This window comes from Taudactylus pleione, unplaced genomic scaffold (genome assembly GCF_031769625.1).
Source record: "Taudactylus pleione unplaced genomic scaffold, aTauple2 ptg000662l, whole genome shotgun sequence".
NCBI classification, from domain to species: Eukaryota; Metazoa; Chordata; class Amphibia; order Anura; family Myobatrachidae; genus Taudactylus; species Taudactylus pleione.
Genome location: NW_028285064.1, coordinates 3002055 through 3021815, shown reverse-complemented (window position 1 = coordinate 3021815; position 19761 = coordinate 3002055). Strand labels below are relative to the sequence as shown.

Here is a 19761-nt window from a genome sequence, read left to right as displayed (position 1 = left end):
CACTGCCTACAGCTGCGATAATTCTGCCCATCCAACTCCCTCCTTCCTGTCCCCCCTCCGCTCACCTCCCCCCTGTCCCCCACTTACCTGGCCGCTGCAGCCGCCTCAGGCTCCGTCTACTGTTCTGACACTGTGTTCTCCCGGCAGAGCACAGTAAAATTTAGAAAAAAAAAATACTTTTTTTTCCCCTAAACTTTACTGTGTTCTGCCAGGAGAGCACAGTGTCAGCACAACAGACGGAGTCTGAGAAGCGACCAGAGTGACGGAGGGAGACGCCGGGGGACCTGCCCAGCTGACAGCAGGTAAGTGTAACCTGCTATAGGCCACCTGACAGTGGCGTATAGTAACACCTTCAAATTCCGAAAAATACATAATTTTCGGAATTTGATGAACATCATAATTTCCATGTCCCCATCCTAATGTACTAACGTATGGGGAGTGTGGAAATTAATGCAGGCGGACTTAGGCCCTGATTCAGAGCCGCTCGTAAACGGCCGCTCGTTCGCTCCGAGCGATGTTCGCACAACTGCGCATGCGTACGGCTCGTAATACGCATGCGCGAATCAGTCAGTGCGGTCGAAATTCATGTGCTCGCAAAATAGCGAATGCCTGCTAATTTGAGTGACAGGATGAGGCGTTTGTGGGTGGTAACAGGGGAAGGTGCTAGAAAACGGGGAGTGGAGATCCGAACGCAGGCGTGCCAAACGGTCAAAACGGGCGTTTTAAGGGTGTGCATAATTAGCAAAGCAGCGTCATCGGCCACGTCACTTGGTTGTCTTTTAGCCTGAACTGCTCGCATGATTGCGGTAGGAAAATCCAACCACAAGCACTACGAGCAGTTCATACGCCTTTCGATGTACTCGATTAATCAAATAAATAGCGGAGATGACGTAGGATGCGAGCGGCCAGGGGGTGTTTTTTACAAAATAGCGAGCACATGTTTCGTTCGCTCATTCAGACATAGAGGCGTCAACAGACCGCAAAGAGCGAGCGCTCTATTTAAATATCCGGCCCCTTTTTCTGAACGACCGTTCGCAAATAGCGTCCGGCTCTGAATCAGGCCCTTAACCAGGAGTTATCACTACGACCCTAACTGTGTGGAGTTTGTATATTCTCCCTGTGCTTGCGTGGGTTTCCTCCGGGTGCCCCGGTTTCCTCCCACACTCCAAAAATATACTGGTAGGTTAATTAGGTCCCAACAAAATTTAACCCTGGTGTGTGAGGATGTGGTAGGGAAAATAGACTGTAAGCTCCACTGGGGCAGGGACTGATGTGAATGGACAAATATTCTCTGTAAAGCGCTGTGTAATATGTGTGCGCTATATAAATAACTGGTAATAAATAAATAATAAATTAAATAAATATCAGTGTGTTAAGTGTCTTCATGAATACTCAAATAATATTAAAATAACGGTAATTAAGGAAAATGTCCTTAAAAACTTTATTTTAGTGTTGATGAATAGCCCCACAGTGAGGATACAGTTGGGGATAGAGCAGGGGTGCAGGGACAGTAAAACTGGAAGCCAAAAGTGGTATCGAGCATGCACAGCTGCAGGCATTATTAAATAATGTATGTCATGTACTATAATGTTTTGTCTTTATATATTTTATAGACATTCAATATATAGAACAGATTCTTTATTAAGACAAAATTGTTGCCTTGAATTAAATTGTGCATGGCACAGTGCACACACTGGGGCATTACGACGCGGGCATAGATTGGTCTGATACGTTGGTCACCCGAGCCGAAATTGCTGGGTGATAGCATTGGATTAACTTTCCTGTACTGGTATAAAGGTTTTATTTTATGGATATTACTGACCTCAGTTACGTGTATGTAAATATATTTGCTCTTTAAGGAAACACATATGAATAGGAATTTTATGAAATGCAGCAAACCTTCTTGTAATATTATATGCACACTATAAATAGTTTCTCTCATTTAGAGAGTTCAGCAGCATTTTTATAGAGTTATATATATTGAATTATTTTTCATTTTCACCAGCCCATAACTCTCACGCTATCTGCAGCTTTATTTTAGGATTATTTATAAGCCTATGTTTAGAAACCTGTGAGGGCATTGGAGGGTATTAAAAAATATATATATTTTGAGACTAAATAAATAAATAGCTTGTATGAAAATGAATAATCCTCAATCTGGTTTTAGTAAACCAATTTTCACTCCATGCAGAGCCAGTCCTCAGGGGCGCCGAGAGGGGGGGGGGGGCGGGTACAGATTACCCGGGCTTCCTGAGGGGTCCGGCGGGGGCACGGGTCCAGCGCCACCCCCCCTCCCTCACAGCAGCCCAGCACACAGCGTGTGCTGAGCTGCAGTTGGAGACTGCTCGTGGCTGCTGGAGCAGCAGCCACAGCAGTCTCCTATGTCCGTGCGGGGGAGCGATCACACTGATCGCGCCCCCCCCCCCCGGCTTTGCGCTGGGCTGAGGGGGTTCAGAGCGCCCCCCCCCCCTCCCCAGCGCGCGGCGCTGCAAATTTTTTTTATTTTTCCTTTTTTTTTGGCAAGGGGGCGTGGCCACGCCTCCTGCAATTGGGCCTTGGCTCTTGGCGGGCCTGCCAGTCCTAACCAATTTTGTGCCCTAGGCAAGATTTTGGTTGGTACCCCCTAGCAGATAATCCCACCACACTACACTCTACAGACACTCTCCCCCATCTCTTCAATCATGATACTCAGTATCACTTACCTCCTAGGTGCTCTTCCCTTTTATTTCTGCCTCTTCTTTCTTCCTTTAGGAGTCTGGCAGAGGACATAAAATTGTGTTTAATTTGCCCCCATTTTAATCTCTCTCTCTCTCCCCCCCCCCAACCGCACCCCTGGCCTCATCCAATACACCTTTCCCAGCACAGCATCCCTGGCCTCATACAGCACAGCACCCCTGACCTCATTTTGCGCCCCTTTTCCCAGCACAGCACCCTTCATCTAGCACTGCGCCCCTGGCCTCATTATGCACCCCTTATCCAGCAGTCAGCACCCCTCATTCAGCACAGCACCCCTGGCCTCATTAATTATGCTCCCCTTTCCCAGCACAGCACCCCTCAGTCAGCCAGCACAATCAGCACCCCTGGCCAGGCTGGCCTCTATGCACCCCTTTCCCAGCACAGTCAGCACCTCTCAGTCATCCAGCTGCACCTCTCTACCAGCTGAGAGCTCAGCAGACTTATTTAGGGCCCCATTATCAACGATGCAGAACCCCTTTAGTGCTCGCTAAAGGGGTTATGTCATCCTTTCTGTATTCAATAAACAGCGGTAATTACTGTTGTTTGTCAAAGCATCGTTCTCGCCATCTTTAGATGGCGAGAGCGATGCGTTCCCCATTGCCGGCAATGGGGATCCAGCGCTGCCGTTCCAGCTTCAGCAAAGCCTTTCGGGAACTTCCGGGTCCTCTCCAGGTTAAGTGCCATGCACATGCACAGACGGATCGTCGCGCATTACACAGAAGCCCGTCGCTGGCAGCGGTAGGCTGCCAGCAGCTGAGCGGAGGACCTTCGCTGTATCTCGCTGTAGTGGTAAGTATTGATAAACACCAGTGGCATGTTCGTTTGTATCACTGCCCTACTAAACGAAAAAATGCCGCTGGTGTTTAGCTTTGTTAATAAATGGGGCCCTTAGACTCACCCTTTTCATGGCAAGGGAGAAACGCATCCCAGTGGAACTAGTGAGTGATTTGCCCAGGTGCAGATAGCAAGCAAGGTGACTATCTGTGCGCACAGCAGACGCGTGGGCGAAAAATGGGCGTGGACATGTGGGGAAGGGGCGTGGCCTCACAGCCCTCAGTGCGGGCCTTATAATGCAGAGGCGCCATATAATGCAGAGAGCGCCATGTAATTTAGAGAGCATCTCAGTGAGCACCATATAATGCAGAGAACATCAGTGACCCACATATAACTTATAACACAGATAATATGAGCACACCTCTCTCACACACACACACACACACACACACACACACACACACACACACTCACATAAAATTAATACACCCCCCACACACAGATAGTAAAACACACTCCAACCCCCCCACCCAGAAAAAAATAAATACACCCCTTCCCCATTGCATACAGATACCAACCCCCTATATGACACTGGCACTTACCTGTCTTGGAAGAGGATGTGTGGTCCCTGCTGGGTTCCTCCATGGCACAGGAAAGGAGAGACTGTGACAGAGGACTAGACAAGAGAGGAAGGGTCAGGGACTCGGTGTTAGGGGTGGGGCCTCGGGCAGTCTAGGAACATCCTGGTCAGGTAGAGCGAGGATAAGAATGGGAGGGCCCTCCTTCTCCAGTACGGCCCGTGGCCATCCGCAGCGCAGAGTTTGACTTGTTATTAGTACTGCCTGGCTGCGGGCCCCCTCATTGTCGTGGGCCCCGGTGCAATGTCATGGCTACACTGCCGATAGTTCCGTGGCCCCTGCCTACCGTGCCACGGGATGCCCCAAAGGAATTCCAAATGCCCTAGACATTTGCCTAGAATGCCTATGCCTAGGGCCGGCTCTGGTTCCGTGTAACATAATTCATTAATATTCAGTCTGGGATTAATGTGACAGCGCGCATAGTCCGTATAGCCTGTACACACTGGCTGATTTGAACGATTTGTCATTCCGATCTGCCGGAATGGGGCAAATCATTAAAAAAATCGTCTAGTGTCAGCATAAGAGGGATCATTGCAAGAAACAGTACAATAGCATAATGTATCCATGGACCCGAGCATAAGAAAAAAGTGGTAGTGGTCCCAAAAGAAATAAATCACAAAATTGTCATGTTTATGCGTAAGCGGCGAAAACCTCTCTCCCCTTTTTAATGGAGCAATTCCAAAAATAAGTTTTGTTTCTTTTTATAGAAATAGAAAGTACTTTCAAGCATGTATCTGATTGTTCTTTGTGTCCCTTTACAGATCATTATCTCCTTTTCAATTCATCTCTGGAAGGGAGAGTATGTTTGCGCGCACACACACACACACACGCTCACAGCTTTCAGAGTGTCATGTGAATGGCAGAAAAGGGAGAAGAAGGGGGAGGATACCAGGGTACAGACAGTCAGAGGGGTGTTCCAAAGCCTCTCTGCTCACTACATCAGGTGACTGAGGTTGTCATGGCAGTCACATACACTTTGCAGAATTATTAATCACTAGTAGCAAAATAACCAAGAAAAATTATAATTATCAACCTGCTCCTTATAGCACTATACAGTGATTTATGCTAAAAAAAAAAAAAAAAGCCAAATTTATTTTTGAATAGCTGTTTTAAGGGGCAATTTGTAAGGGACAGTGTCCCACCAGACTTGAGGGGGTGGATAACTTAGTAAAGAAAGTTTTTGGAGAGTCTCAATAAATATCTTATCTCTTAAGCATATTGTCACAAGACAGAAAGAAAAGGGATTGAACTTGTCCTCTTGTATTACAGATTCAATGCTTCATTCCTTTGACTCCGTTGGACACAATTTAGGCCCAGGTACAATTTCCCCCTTTCCCCTTCTTCCCTGCCCCTCAATTTTAGGCTTCTGTTTAAGGTTCAATTATGACAAAGTCCAGATCACTTTTTCTTGAAACTTTATTCTGACATTTCAAGTACATTACTTACCCTGCTGATTTAATTTTGTGCAGAGAACGGAATAACAGCTTTAGTCGTCCAGTGTGCATTCCATGTACCTGATGCAGCCTAACACTGTATGATGTTTGTATCGGAAAATTATTTTCTTTTCTGGCAGAACTGGAATGTCACAGTCCACACGGAAATTAGTGCATATTGTATTGAAGGCAATCTTAAATATTGCCAGCTTCAGAGATGAAGTACTTTAAAGTGGAACAAACACCCCCACAATTAAAAACACTTGCTATACATGTAAAGTAATATGTGTATAAAATATACTGTATTACATGAGTATATAGGGACATATACATATAACGCAGCACCTTACAGAAAATGTGTCATCATTCACATCAGTCCTTGTACAAACACACAGACACAGGACACAGCAAGATCAACTTTATCCAAGCCAATTGATTTAAAGTGTGACATGTAAATGTGGAGTTTATATCTCATAGGAAGAAAAGACCTAAAAACAGTCAAAAACATTGAAATAGTGCTCCTTCCTATCTATGAAGCTCACCGACCAGCCATAGTGGTGGTACAAGTACCATTGATTGTCATCCTATCTCAGGATTGCAATAGCAGAGGCACTGGACAAGAAAAAAAATATTTATTATTATTTTCCTTTGTAAGTTAAGTTCAAATCATTTTAATCTTGGGGGCCTATTTATTAAGCAGATGGCTCTCGAAATTATGCTGAAACGGAAGTTTCCACATAGCTACAGCTACACTTTGGTACTCTCCCCTGGCTGCTGGGTTACAGATGCGTACCAGAACCAGACAGCAAAGGGGGATGTCTCTTTCTACCGCTGCTAACCGGTATAACTGACAAACTTTTTGCGACGGGAAAAAATTGCTGCTAAAAAGGCTTTGAAGTGTTTGAAATCGGTCACTTAGCTTGTGTGAAAGACTTACGCAGACATATGTCAGCATTTGGAGAGTAAGTTCAGAACATAGAATACTCACATATCTAAAAAAAATATGGGTGGTTCCACTGTTTTTTTTTTTTTTTAAATTAGCAATTTTTATTGAAAATTAAAATTTTACAGAAAAAAAATACAATATATAAATCCTGCACAAAATAAAATAAAGAGATACAATACTTGCAAATATGCCATGGTGCATTAGTACAGAGTACACTATGTTAAAATGATTGTATTAGGATACAAATATCAAAAAATGTAACCCAATATACATCAAAACATATTATCAATACAAATCATAAAATTGTTCAAATAATACATTCATAAAGAAACTACTGATAACAATAAGAGTAGAATATAACAATACATCTGTCTACATTATTAAATCAATTCCTTCTTCCAAAATATAATATATCCCATAAACATTTTAATAACATAACAAAATAATTGCATGTGCCTTTAAAAGAAAATAATAATTAAAAAAAAACAACAAATGAATACACCTATAATAAATATAAACCACACTACAAAGAGTAAGTTATGCAGCATAAATCAGTTCTGAGGTAGCGCTCGTGCATAATTTGAGTTAAGTCATCTTGGGCGGTTCCACTTTAAATAACTTTCAGCGAAGAAAAAAAAAATTGTTATATGTAAAAAAAAAAAAAAATTATAATCCAAAATTAAAATCGATGTTATAATTTGATTTATATATGTTAAATGTTTTGAAAAATGATTATTCTGATTTTGCCATGTAACATAGATACCCATGTCTATTAACTGGATGAAACCGTATGGTGAATATTCAATACATAATATTTATTGAATAGGATCCATCTGCCTCTCTAAATAGCCATTGGCTTTCCTGTAATAAAACTGCCTCTGCTTGGTTTCAGCTCCGCTGCCACAATTTTCAATTCACCAAATGCTGTAACAGTGGGGCAGATGTACTAAGCTCTGGAAAGTGATATATTGGAAAGTGATAAACTACCATCCACTCACCTCCTAACTGTCATGTTACGGGCTGTGTTTGAAAAATGACAGATAGGAGCTGATTGGTTGGCAGTTTATCACTTTTCAATGTATCACTTTCCAGTACATCTTTTTACATTGCTCTATAATTGCATGGTAACTACTGTATGGCAATTTGTTCCACCATAAATGCATTTCTCTGTACTTTGAATGGGTGGGCTCCTGGCAGATTAATTCTTGTTATACTTCTTTCCTCCATTTATAGTGGATTTAATTTTCCAAAGAGCTGGCCAGCATAATACCTTTTTCACATCGCAAATGCTGGGTCGCACCCGGGATTTTTACAGGCGTCACCGCCATCACTGCTGAGCCGGCACTTGGAGATGAGATCATCTTTAAGTGCCGGCTCTTCCTATGCAGCGACCGAGACCCGGGTCGCCTCGACCCGGGTTACCCGTTCACACTACACCGCGAGTCGGGTTGAACTCGTGGTTAACCCTGCTCGTTACCTGAGTTGAAATGCTCAATCCGGGTTGTTTCAACTGGGCCCTTTCACACTGCACAGTAACTCGGCCTATTCATCGTATGGCCTCCGATGATTTAGTATTGAACTCGCTGTGAGGGATACTTAAGTATCCAACTCGCAGCGGGGGATAGATTATGCTGGAGCAATTCATCATTGCTCCAGTGAGGAGACACCTGCCCCCCGAAAAGCAGCTGTCCCCTCGGTTAGTATCGCAGCTACAGATGTAGCTGCGTTACTTACCTCCTCCCCGTCGGCCCGTCTACGCATGTGTGACCCGAGGTCACGCATTTGCACAGCCTCCGGGGAGGTAGTGAGGAGGCGGCAGAGGGATCACCTCGTATCCCTCTTCGCATCCCCGGAACTTCTTCCCCTGGGAAGGAGCGGGGATCCGAGGACAAGCACCGTCTGAAGATGGCGCTTGTTCTCGTGAGCAAACTCAGAAAACTTTTAGTTTTCGGAGTTTGCTGAATATCAGGGGGTCCTATGGGATCACTGATGATGAATGGCCCAGTAAGTAAGATATGTGGTTACTGGGCCATTTATCAACAATGAATTGGTCCATTTCTCTGTCCACCCAGACTTAAAGATTGTGGGTGTTTTTGGCATAATTCAAAAGGACATCATGCTGTTTTAGGTGATTAATCTACCTGTTAGTCCATCTCTGGTCAGTTGTGTGTTTAATGTCGGTGGTCATTGCTACCACTTTGTCGTACGTTTTATGTATATATGGTATGTAATATACGGTATTTGGTGGTAAGTATAGTAAATCTTGTTAACCAGCATTGAAATAAAAGTTTCTTCAATTTTTTTTTTTTTGCAACTTGTCACCAACAATAAAGGTGAGGACGTGTCGAACAGGGAGACATTACTAATGTAGGGTATATTCTGTAATAACGCAGGATAAATGGTGATATGAAGGTGAAATTGTAGTAACCCAGGAACGCCTCTTCCAGGAAGATTAGAATATTCCGTGCTGCAAGACGAAATCTCATTTTGTATTTTTGCACAAATTCAGGTGCACTATTATGTCTATAACTTCAACTCCATGAAAACAGGCAGAGAATAAGCGCATGATGTCACACAAACAACGAGCGTCGCATAGGTGCATAATCTCAGTTTGTAAATGTAAATGATGCCCTATGTCTGCTAATTCGCAGTACGTTCTTGGATAAAATTTGGAGATCCCAAGTGTAGCAGCAGTGCTGACAGTGCCATTCATTTTACTGGACCAGTATTCAGCTTCTCATGTTACTAAGAAACACTTGGCATCACAGAGGCATGAGGCATTTTATGCCTTATGTCCCAGTCACTGTTTTCTTGAGAATTGTTAAGTGCACTCTCATAAACACTGGTGAAGCCTACAATCTGCTGCCTCCAATTCGTGCAGGCGACGGTTGCACTTCAAGGAAGAAGTATAGCACAGTGTCTGCTTCATGTATTTCACATTTTCATCAGCATTGAAACGTTGATCAGACATTGTGTTATACTTCTTCCTTGAGACCCTGAGTGCTACTGTCGCAGTATGCGTGTTCCGCGATCCTTTCCTTTATTCAGTGGGCAACAGGGTGAAGACAATTCTATATAGTCAGTGCAAGATTTCTCTCTCTCTCTATCTCTAACTATACCATACTTGCCGACATTCAGCTCCCTCCTTCCGGGAGGGAGCAGAATGCCTGCATTCTGCGGAGGGCGTGGCCGGGTTATGAAGATGTTTGGGGGGCAGGGCCAGGGGCGTGACCACACAATTGCGTCATCAGGCCCCCCCCGCAGCGGGGGTTTTTACTAGTAGTCTGGGGGGGTAGGCGGCAGCCGGGAGGCTTGCCTGCCTTTCCAGGGGGTCGGAAGCGGCACCCGATATTCTGGAGGCTCTCGACCAAATCGGGAGGGGTGGCAAGCCTGATCTATACATATATTGAAATATATATATAATTTGAATATTTATCATTGCAATGTGGAGAGCTTCTTGCCGTGTATCTGTGTGTGTATATATATATATATATAATGTGATAGCTTGGGGTAAATAGCTCGGTAGAGGGTGGATTGGTGCAGTGTTCAGGTGCTTAATGAGGGTCCACACACAGCTTTCAAGTAAATAAATGTAATAGTCCTTTACTTTTCAGCATGGAAACCAGGAGACAGAAAATAATGCACTACCTAGCCCCTATTTAAAATGTCTAACTCACTTCGTGACTCCTGACTATCACGGTGCAGCTAGTCTGCTAATAAAGTCTCTGCCTGCTTCTTTGCAGGTCTATTGCCGGCTCCAGCCTGGCTTGACTTGGCTGCCAACAGTTATCCAAAACACAGTCAATCTTGGTGGCCTTCCCTGTATCCTACAGGTATAGGCCCTGGCTTCCTCAGCCTGCAGCCCAGCTGCTTCAATGTCACACAGTCTGCCTCCTGCAAGGTCCGGACAGGCCTCCTGGCCCCAATGGCTTGGCTTACTTTCACTGGGCTCTCTGGCTGCCACAGTCCCACTTAGACTGTCTCCAACTGCAGCCTGACTGGTCTACCTTCTCATCAGCCCACACCTGAGCTCTCTCCAAAAGGCAGCCCTCACACATCTTCCCACAATCCTTTTCTCCTCTCTCTTGCCCCACTGAGAATCTGCCTACCACAATATATATATATATATATATATATATATATATATATATATACATATATATATATATATATACATATATTTCTAGATAGATAGATAGATAGATACAGTCAAGTGCATAAATATTGGGACTGACAGAATTTTCAGTTTTTGGCCTCTATTCACCACCACAATGGCTTTGAAATGAAACAAACAAGATGTGCTTTAACTGCAGACTTTCAGATTTAATTTGAGGGTAATTACATCCAAATCAGGTGAACTGTGTAGGAATTACAACGGTTTCTATATGTGCCTCCCACTTTTAAGGGGCCAAAAGTAATGGGACAAACTAAACAATCCTAAATCTAACTTTCACTTTTTAATGCTTTGTTGCAAATCCTTTGCAGACAATTACAGCCTGAAGTCTGGAATGCATAGACATCACCAGATGCTGGGTTTCATCCCTGGTGATGCTCTACCAGGTCTCTACTGCAAATGTCTTCCGTTCCTGCTTGTTCTTGGGGCATTTTCCCTTCAGTTTTGTCTTCATCAAGCGAAATGCATGTTCAATCGGATTCAGGTCAGGGAATTGACTTGGCCATTGCATAACATTCCACTTTTTAGCCTTAAAAAACTCTCTGATTGCTTTTGCAGTATGCTTCGGGTCATTGTCCATCTGCACTGTGAAGCGCCGTCCAATGAGTTCTGAAGCATTTGACTGAATATGAGCATATAATATTGCCCGAAACACTTCAGAATTCATTCTGCTGCTTTCGTCAGCAGTCACATCATCAATAAATACAAGGGAACCAGTTCCATTGGCAGCCATACATGCCCACACCATGACACTACCACCACCATGCTTCACTGATGAGGTGGTATGTTTTGGATCATGAGCAGTTCATTTCCTTCTCCATATTCTTCTCTTCCCATCATTCTGGTACAAGTTGATCTTTGTCTCATCTGTCCATAGGATGTTGTTCCAGAACTGTAGTGGCTTTTTTAGATGTTGGTTGGCAAACTCTAATCTGGTCTTCCTGTTTTTGTGGCTCACCAATGGTTTACATGTTGTGGTGAACCCTCTATATTCACTCTTGTGAAGTCTTCTCTTGATTGTTGACTTTGACACATATACACCTACCTCCTGGAGAGTGTTCTTGATTTGGTCAACTGTTATGAAGGGGTTTTTCTTCACCAGGGAAATAATACTTCTGTCATCCACCACAGTTGTTTTCCGTGGTCTTCCAGGTCTTTTGGTGTTGCTGAGCTCTCCAGTGCGTTCTTTCTTTTTAAGAATATTCCAAACAGGTGATTTGGCCACACCTAATCTTTTTGCTATCTCTCTGATGGGTTTGTTTTGATTTTTCAGCCTAATGATGGCTTGCTTCACTGATAGTGACAGCTCTTTGGATCTCATATTGAGAGTCGACTGCAACTGATTCCAAATGCAAATGTCACACCTAGAATCAACTCCAATTAAATCTGAAAGTCTGCATCTTGTTTGTTTCATTTCAAAGCCATTGTGGTGGTGAATAGAGGCCAAAATATGAAAATTCTGTCAATGTCCCAATATTTATGCACCTGACTGTAGATAGATGGATAGATAGATACATAGATAGATAGATAGATAGATATATAGATAGATATATTCCTTGAGGCATGCAACAGCGTTCCAAAACTGCTCATGTTACTTCTGAAACCTGAAGCTCTGCCAGGGTTTTCAGTGTTCTTTTAAGTTTCATCACCACTGGCAAAGATATTCTAATGCAGTTGTTGGTTTTGGATGCTGTGCAGACAAATGATCTCTTATGCAACAGTAGATAATAAAAGGGCTATTAAGTGTTCGCCAGCACACACAATGCAGAAGCCACAAGCTTATTATGTTCACTGGGTTTCAGGATTCAAGAGTTGCCAAAACTTTAAATAACAACTTGTAGTGCAACCAAGTCATTGTTTAAATCAGGGATGGGGAACCTCAGGTCTGGGGACATATAAGGCCCTTTTTTCTGCTAGCCTTATCTGGTTAGCAGGGTGCCTAGAATGGTACCCTGCAGCCAGAATCTATGCAGCAGTACCACCAGGAGTGTCCTTAGGACAGGCTTGCCTACCCTCCTGATTTGGCCCGGAGCCTCCCGTATTTTGAGTACCGCTCCCAGCCCCCCGGAAAGGCAGACAAGCCTCCCGGTAGCCGGCATCCCTTCCTACCCCCCGCAGAGTTAATATAAAAACCACCGCAGAGGGTGGGCCCGGTGACACGATTCGATCTGAATCGCGTCATCGTGGCCCCGCCCCCTGCTTCACAATGCTGAAAATAATGGCATTGTGAAGAGGGGGCGGGGCCATGATGACGCAACCCTGCCCCCCGCTCCACCCCAAATGTGACGTCATGGCCAGGCACACCCCCGCTGTTAGCCGACAGTCAGCTCCCTCCCAGAAAGAGGGAACTGATTGTCGGCAAGTATGCCTTAGGACGCTTCAGATGTCACACCATTGCCCTTACAGCTCCTCAGGATGCTCCAGGCATTGCTGTAATCACCGGCGATTGTGGCCCTGCTCCGTGTGGCATCACATGGAGGGAGCGTGGCCTGTACGGGCCTGCAAATAATGTTATATATATCAAAATTATATCAGAAGATGAGGGTAATTTATTTAACCAGGGAGTCCAAATATGGTGGAACTTATTCTCAAAGTTGTGAAAGTGGCTGTTAATCTTTGCACATAATGTACCAGGCTAAGGATGTCAGTGCTGAGATGCGGGGTGGCTCACCCTCCTTCCAAAATGTTGCACTTAAACAGCGAGCTAGTATGTGGGGGGCTTATTTTGCAGAATGGGGATCCACATGTGAGAGGGTATAACAGAGAGGGGATGACCAAAGATTTTTTTGGACTGGACACAGAAGCAGTGACCTTACCCCAAAAGGAGAATAGTTTAAGGCAAGTCCATGCTGACAGTTCTGGGGAATGCAGGGGGTAGATTCTAGCAAGTTTGTCAGGACTCAGGATTGAGGTGTAATTAATATTAAACCTGACAAGTATTCTCTGTAATCAGTGTGGAGATGGAGCTAGAGGCAGTCTTCTCTCTGATGGTTTCCCAATGGTCCTCCTCAGGTAGTGGGGTTTTAATCCCTCCCCTATTCCTGTTCGCGTCGGCTTGAAGAAACTAGGATGCTATTGAGAACAACATTGGCAAGAAAGGAGATTGTCCCCTTCCATAGTAAGAAGAAAAAGCACAGCTTCTCACATGGGGAGAGCGAAGTTGGGATCTCCTCTGACAAGGCAGATTGTACCAAAGGCCTAAGTGCAAGTATTCAAAGAATTTGCATATAAGATCCTTGTATTTGGTTCAGAGACCCTCAAAGGATAGGAAAGATTCTCGGACCAAGAGGTCGCCAACACAGTGTATATCAGATCTGAACCAAGGGCAGCAAAAAGCAATGGACCGACTCACAGGAAAGTCGGGATTATTCTAAAATGGAGCGATAGACATCGGAGAAGAGGAGATGGAAAGTTAGCCTTTGCATTGCTCCCAGATGGTGGCTGATAAAGTAATCGTAGGCAATCTCTTTAAGAGGGCAGTTCTATTAGATTTCTGGTTACCCCACATACAGGGCAGTGTAGATATATCAGCCCAGGAAAGTAACTTATAGAGGAAGGTGAAAATTTGCTTTTATTGCATTTAAATTTGTGTATTTTAATTAAAGCTCCACTACCAATTACTATATTATTTGCTCCTGTCGCTTTCCTGGAATCCTACTTTTCTTAAACCCTTTAACAGCCCTGGCTGAAAATTGGGCATGTGTATGTGGGGCGAGAGAGCTTAGTGAAGGATGTGAGGACCAATCACAAGCCACACAGTCAAGAGATTACCTTTCTGTTGGTTTTGCGCCCGCCCTTTCTCCCCGTGTTGCCATGTTAAAGTGGAGAACAGAATTAATTATATGGTTCTCAGTTACAGAACTGGAAATGTTTTGCTAGAATCGTCTTCATAGAGCATCTTCGGGGCTCCAGTTAGCGGGAGGGTCACACTGGTACAATTTACAGTCGGTGGAGCTTTACTATTATTGCTGAAAATTAGCTCTTGAACAAATAGCTGAATTATCCATTAGAGCCCATCGGGCTCCAAAGGTCCCAGATTACATTAAACAGGGATGAAAATGGGGGATGAAACCAGTGTGTTGCATAGGAGCCAATGGGAAATTAATTCCAGTATTGCTTGAATAGTCAAGGCTAACAGTAAAGCAGTCTTTGCCTGGTGTGTAATGTTGCAGTTTCTAGAATTATATATAACTTTTAAGATAAATTGTAATTTTGTTTTTACACCTTAACATGTATCCTAACGGTTGGTGGCATTTCCATAGACCAGTGTTTCTCTACCTTGGGGTACTAGGACTCCCAGAGGTACTTGCTGTGACGTTAAGGAGTGCTTGAAAAATGTTCTGTAATGTCGGGGCAGGACATCCAGACACAGAAGGAAAGCAGTATCCTAGTGACCTCTAGCCACATGTATCACAGTAGGTGCCCTATAATAAACTGAAAAAGTCAATCCAAGCATACAGTGTGTGGACTATAGTTTTATTGTCAATTTAAAAGTTTTCATAAATTGTAATTTGTGAGAATTATTGAAGTACAATTAATTCAATTGTATATATTTTTTTTAATTGTTCACACACTTATATTGCTTGTATACGTATATATACATTATATACTTTGTAAATGTTGAGGATGCAAATGATGCAAATTGGCTACCATGGGGTACCTGGGTTAAAAATTATTGAGAACCACTGCCATGGAGTATTAAGGACGTGTTGGGTATACACTTAACAATGGGTGTACTCAGCGAGGCAACGGACGACTGCACCGCCAACAGGGTGACATATAGGGCAGCCGGTACACATTACACGATCCGGAGCCCGTCCGCCCGATATATCGGCACCAGACGCTTCCCGCTGAATGGGTTCCTCAGATGGATTGTCAGATTGAGCTGCATGTAGGGCCCGATCTGACGATGCGACTGACAACCAAACGGCAGCGCGCTTGGTCGTTAGTAGTGTGTACACACACGACGATGTGTCAGTGCGTTCCGAAGGATCAGACGACGTCGTCTACATATCGGCTAATGTATACCCACCTTTAATATGCTGCTACCATAGCACAGTTTTGTATCATAAAAAATAGTAGTAATGGATTTAATATCAGTTGTTTCCAACGCCAGCTAATTCCAGTCACCTCAGAGTTAAATCCGTGAACAAAAATGTACATTGAATTCCATCGTACACCTTCAGTATCAACAAGTGGTCTTGTCACTGGGCCGCTCCTTGGAAACTGATGTGCCCTGGGGTCTCTGGAGTTTCCCGTAAATACATTTCAAGTGGATATGATGACAGGAGCTTATCCTGACACTTACATTGTAAGTATACAGATGCTGTAAAAGGCTGAGATGTGATAATAAGGGGCGGTCTGTCCCTCCACCCGAAACGGAAAACTCAGTTATGGGCAGCGTTCATTGCGATAACAAATATAGTGAATATTCCGTCCCAAGCAGGTTGGTTACCAAAACAGCCAGTGGTGTCGCTGTGCGCAGGTAGTAGTACCTGACAGCGCGTTTAGCTTGCTAAACATTTAGGAAGCCTCACGCCAATCCTCCGACTCAGGGCCCATCCATTGTACCAAATTAAAAATACATAACGTGTGAGTGCCGTGCAACTCAGTTGTGCCGAGCGTCTTTTCGTGCAACTTTTTTTTCCTTGTAGTGCGTCTTATTGGCAAAACGATGTGAATCGGACAGGACGCACAAACAGCTACTGCTGATTAAAATGATATGCAGCATGCCTATATTCTGTGTGCAACTGTGGGTGTATCTGCATGCGAAATGCTACGTTACACTGTAACAGCCGCTGATGTGCAGACCGTGTGGCCCCATACTTACGCCCGTTCACACACGGAACTTTTCAACTACAAATAGGGCGGGCGCAAGTGCGCACTGAAAATGATGACTTGTTTCAAACCAAGCGTGCGGACAGGGGGCCGCACAGCTTCAGAGATGCGTAGAACCCAGCAAATGGCAAATATGCGCATTTAGTTTGTGCATGCGGTGAGGGAGCAATTAAGGTCAACTTATGTTTAACTCTGCATTGGAAACTATAAGTTACATTCTGTTCCAAAGACCCAGAGCGCTGGTCCTCTATGTCTAAAGGCATGTGACATTGAGACAGGGACGGACTGGGGCTGTATATCAGCCCTGGCAGTGCGCCATGCACTCACGCGTGAAGGAGGACGTGGTTAATACAAGGGGGCATGCCGCGAGTCACGGGGCTGGCCTCGCGGCACGCCCCCGTCTCTTCCCGGCCGCCGGCCTATACACGCCTCCACCCCTTCCGTCTCCGTGATATCATAATGATTCCGGAGCCGTTGGGTGGAGGGCGGGGAGCTCTTCCTTACCCCCGCCTCCAACCGGTCCTTAGGCCATCGGCCCTTCTGGCATATGCCAGAAGTGCCCGATGGCCAGTCCAGCCCTGCATTGAGATGACCACAAGAGACTACTGGAAGGGGAGTGGATGGGAGGGGGGTGGTGGTGGGTGCAGACTAACCTCTTACACTAACAAGAGACCTAACGCAATGGTACTCTTTGAATACCATTGGGTCCTATAGGGTTTAATGACAGCTTTGATTTTGCTTTGTTTATTTAGATGGCAATTTCAGTATACGACATGATATCAGTATACATATATATTTCAGTATATGACAGTATATCAGTATATAGTCTATCTAGGTGTATATATATATATATATATATATATATATGTATATAGATATATAGGTGTGTGTATATACTTTTATATATGTATGTTTTTCGATGCTCATGTGGATAAAAATATATTACCATTTAGCCACTGGGGGGCAGTGTTTCACTGGAGTCTAAACATGACATTTTGCCTCTGCCATGTGGCAACTCCCACTCCTGTTAAATGCCCATTTTTATAACATAATGTTCTGTCAGCCAATGCTCATAAGTCTTACTAAGTTATATAGAACATAAAATTCCGATATGGATGACGGTCTGATGGAGTATAAGGTTTAACTGTGGTGTGACACACTGGTCTCCGTGTTTTGGGCTGTGTCCCTCTTTTCCCAGTACAGTACAAATCTATAACACCAATTGTCTTGTCTCTTCAATGAGATTGGCTGAATACAGAGATTAGCTATAACTGTCACTAGCAGTGGCGTTAGAGAAGGGGAGAGTTTCCCTCAAGTAGATAGTCTGTGTTTCTGCTGCCAAAATGTGGTGACTCCTTTATCTAAGGAGCTGATTCACTGAAAACCAGCCGCTCGTCTCTAATTAAATAGTGCTGGTTTAATGGGGCTCACATTTCACTTGTCTAAATACAACTTGACAAGATCTCACTTGAGAGAATTCTCAGGCGATGGATTAAATGTATGTAACATAACTCGATTCTGCTCTACGGTGGCTGAGCCTGATCAATTATTGCTACAAGAGAAGTTTTTTTTTTTTTTTAAAGTCTTAGGACCGTATTCAATTAAAAGCAAAAAGCCGTTTTCGGCTAAACTTTTTCGCCGATGACGTCTTTTTTCGTCGATTTCATTTTTCCCCGTATTCAATTTCAGCAGGTGTGAAAACGCAATGCAATGTAATAGGCGAAAAAGTTTTGCCTATTAATACCCGGCGGAAAAAAGTGCACAATTGAGGTTTTGGGGTACAGAGGTGCGGAAACCACCCTGTACCCTTTGTACACCCCCCTTGATGCAAATTGTGTAAAAAAAACGCCAAAAAATACACAAAGGACTCCCCAAAAAAGCACTTTGAAAAAATGGGCGAAAAAAAATCAAAGTGGGGGTACAAATTGAAAAACTATCGAAATAGCCTTTGGGGGGGTCTGCAAGTATTTTGGATTGCAGGTGTTTGCTGAAGGTGCCTTTTTGGCGCTTTTTTTTTTTTTTTAAACAATAATTTTTATTGAATTTTTGTTCTTTTTTTCAAACAAAAAAAAAGGGGTACAGAAAAAATAGAATGGAAAGAAAAAACATGGGGGGGATACAGGCAAATTTCAGTCGAAAAAAATCAAAATATCACATTAAACCGGAAAACAAATCAAAATCAGTGTATGACATACACAAATAGTAGAGAACACTCCACAACGTCAATAGACAAACCAAAATACAGAACACATCAAAACCTTGAAATATCAATGTGTGGTTATTGGAAGGCATGGACCCACCGTGATAAATTCATGCCAGCTGAACCACTTTATCATTGGTGAGTTAGCGGAAGACGAATAGGGGCAGTTCAAAGTTTCCATCCGGAAACTATCATTTATTTTGGACTTTATCGAAGAAAGGGGGGGAGGTTTATCCTGCTTCCAGAACTGAGAAATAGCTGCCCTGGTAGCAATAATTACATGACTTATAAAATATCTGTGGTGAACTGGGACATCATCCTGGAATATATGTAAGAGAGCAGGGGGGCAGAGACAGCCGCAGACCGGTAACCTTCAGGATCAAATCCTCTACCTCCAGCCAAAGGGGGCGTATAATATGGCAATTCCAGAAAAAAATGAAAAATCTCACCAATTTGACCACATGCACGCCAACACAAATTAGATTGGGAAGGCCAAATTTTGTGCAATCTATCTGGGGTCAAATAAATGTGATAGAGCAATTTCATATACATTTCAATATGTGAAATACATCTAGATATCTTTTTGGCGCTTTTTAATGCTTGACTTTAGCAACTTTATAATATGCTTGCACAAATTTTCATGTACCCCAAATTTGATGGGAATACTTATTTTCCCCCCAAAAAGTAGTAAAATGCAATTCTTCACCACTTGCTGAAAGACGCTAAATAGCGCCTGTTAAGACCATTTAAAAACCACAAATACCTTTAGCAGGGCTATTCGAAGGTACCCATAGTGATCCTCCATGTCAGTGCATCTTTTGGGGGGTGTCCTCAAAACTGACAGAACTTTTTGCCAATTTCAGTTACGCCGGGTCCCGTTTTCGCACATTTGCAATTGAATGCGGGGATAAGCGGGGACGAGCGCGATACTTTTTCGCACCCAAAACCAGCGATGACGGCGAAAAAGTCTGGCAACGGACTTTTCACTTCTAATTGAATACGGCCCTTAATATTGAATATTT

General features: G+C 43.7%; 1 protein-coding gene across 6 annotated transcripts in view; it reads left to right on the top strand.

The window, feature by feature from the left end:
• ST3GAL3 (ST3 beta-galactoside alpha-2,3-sialyltransferase 3) overlaps positions 1 to 19761 on the top strand; it is a 494104-nt gene that overhangs the window by 211288 nt on the left and 263055 nt on the right. For 4 of the 6 annotated variants that reach the window (XM_088455666.1, XM_088455665.1, XM_088455669.1 and 1 more), the window contains exon 3: positions 5418 to 5465. The exons of the other annotated variants lie outside the window; for them this stretch is intronic. In XM_088455666.1, the coding sequence (XP_088311792.1) occupies positions 5418 to 5465 (48 nt within the window). The remainder of the gene's footprint in view (positions 1 to 5417; positions 5466 to 19761) is intronic. 6 annotated transcript variants of the gene reach the window in all.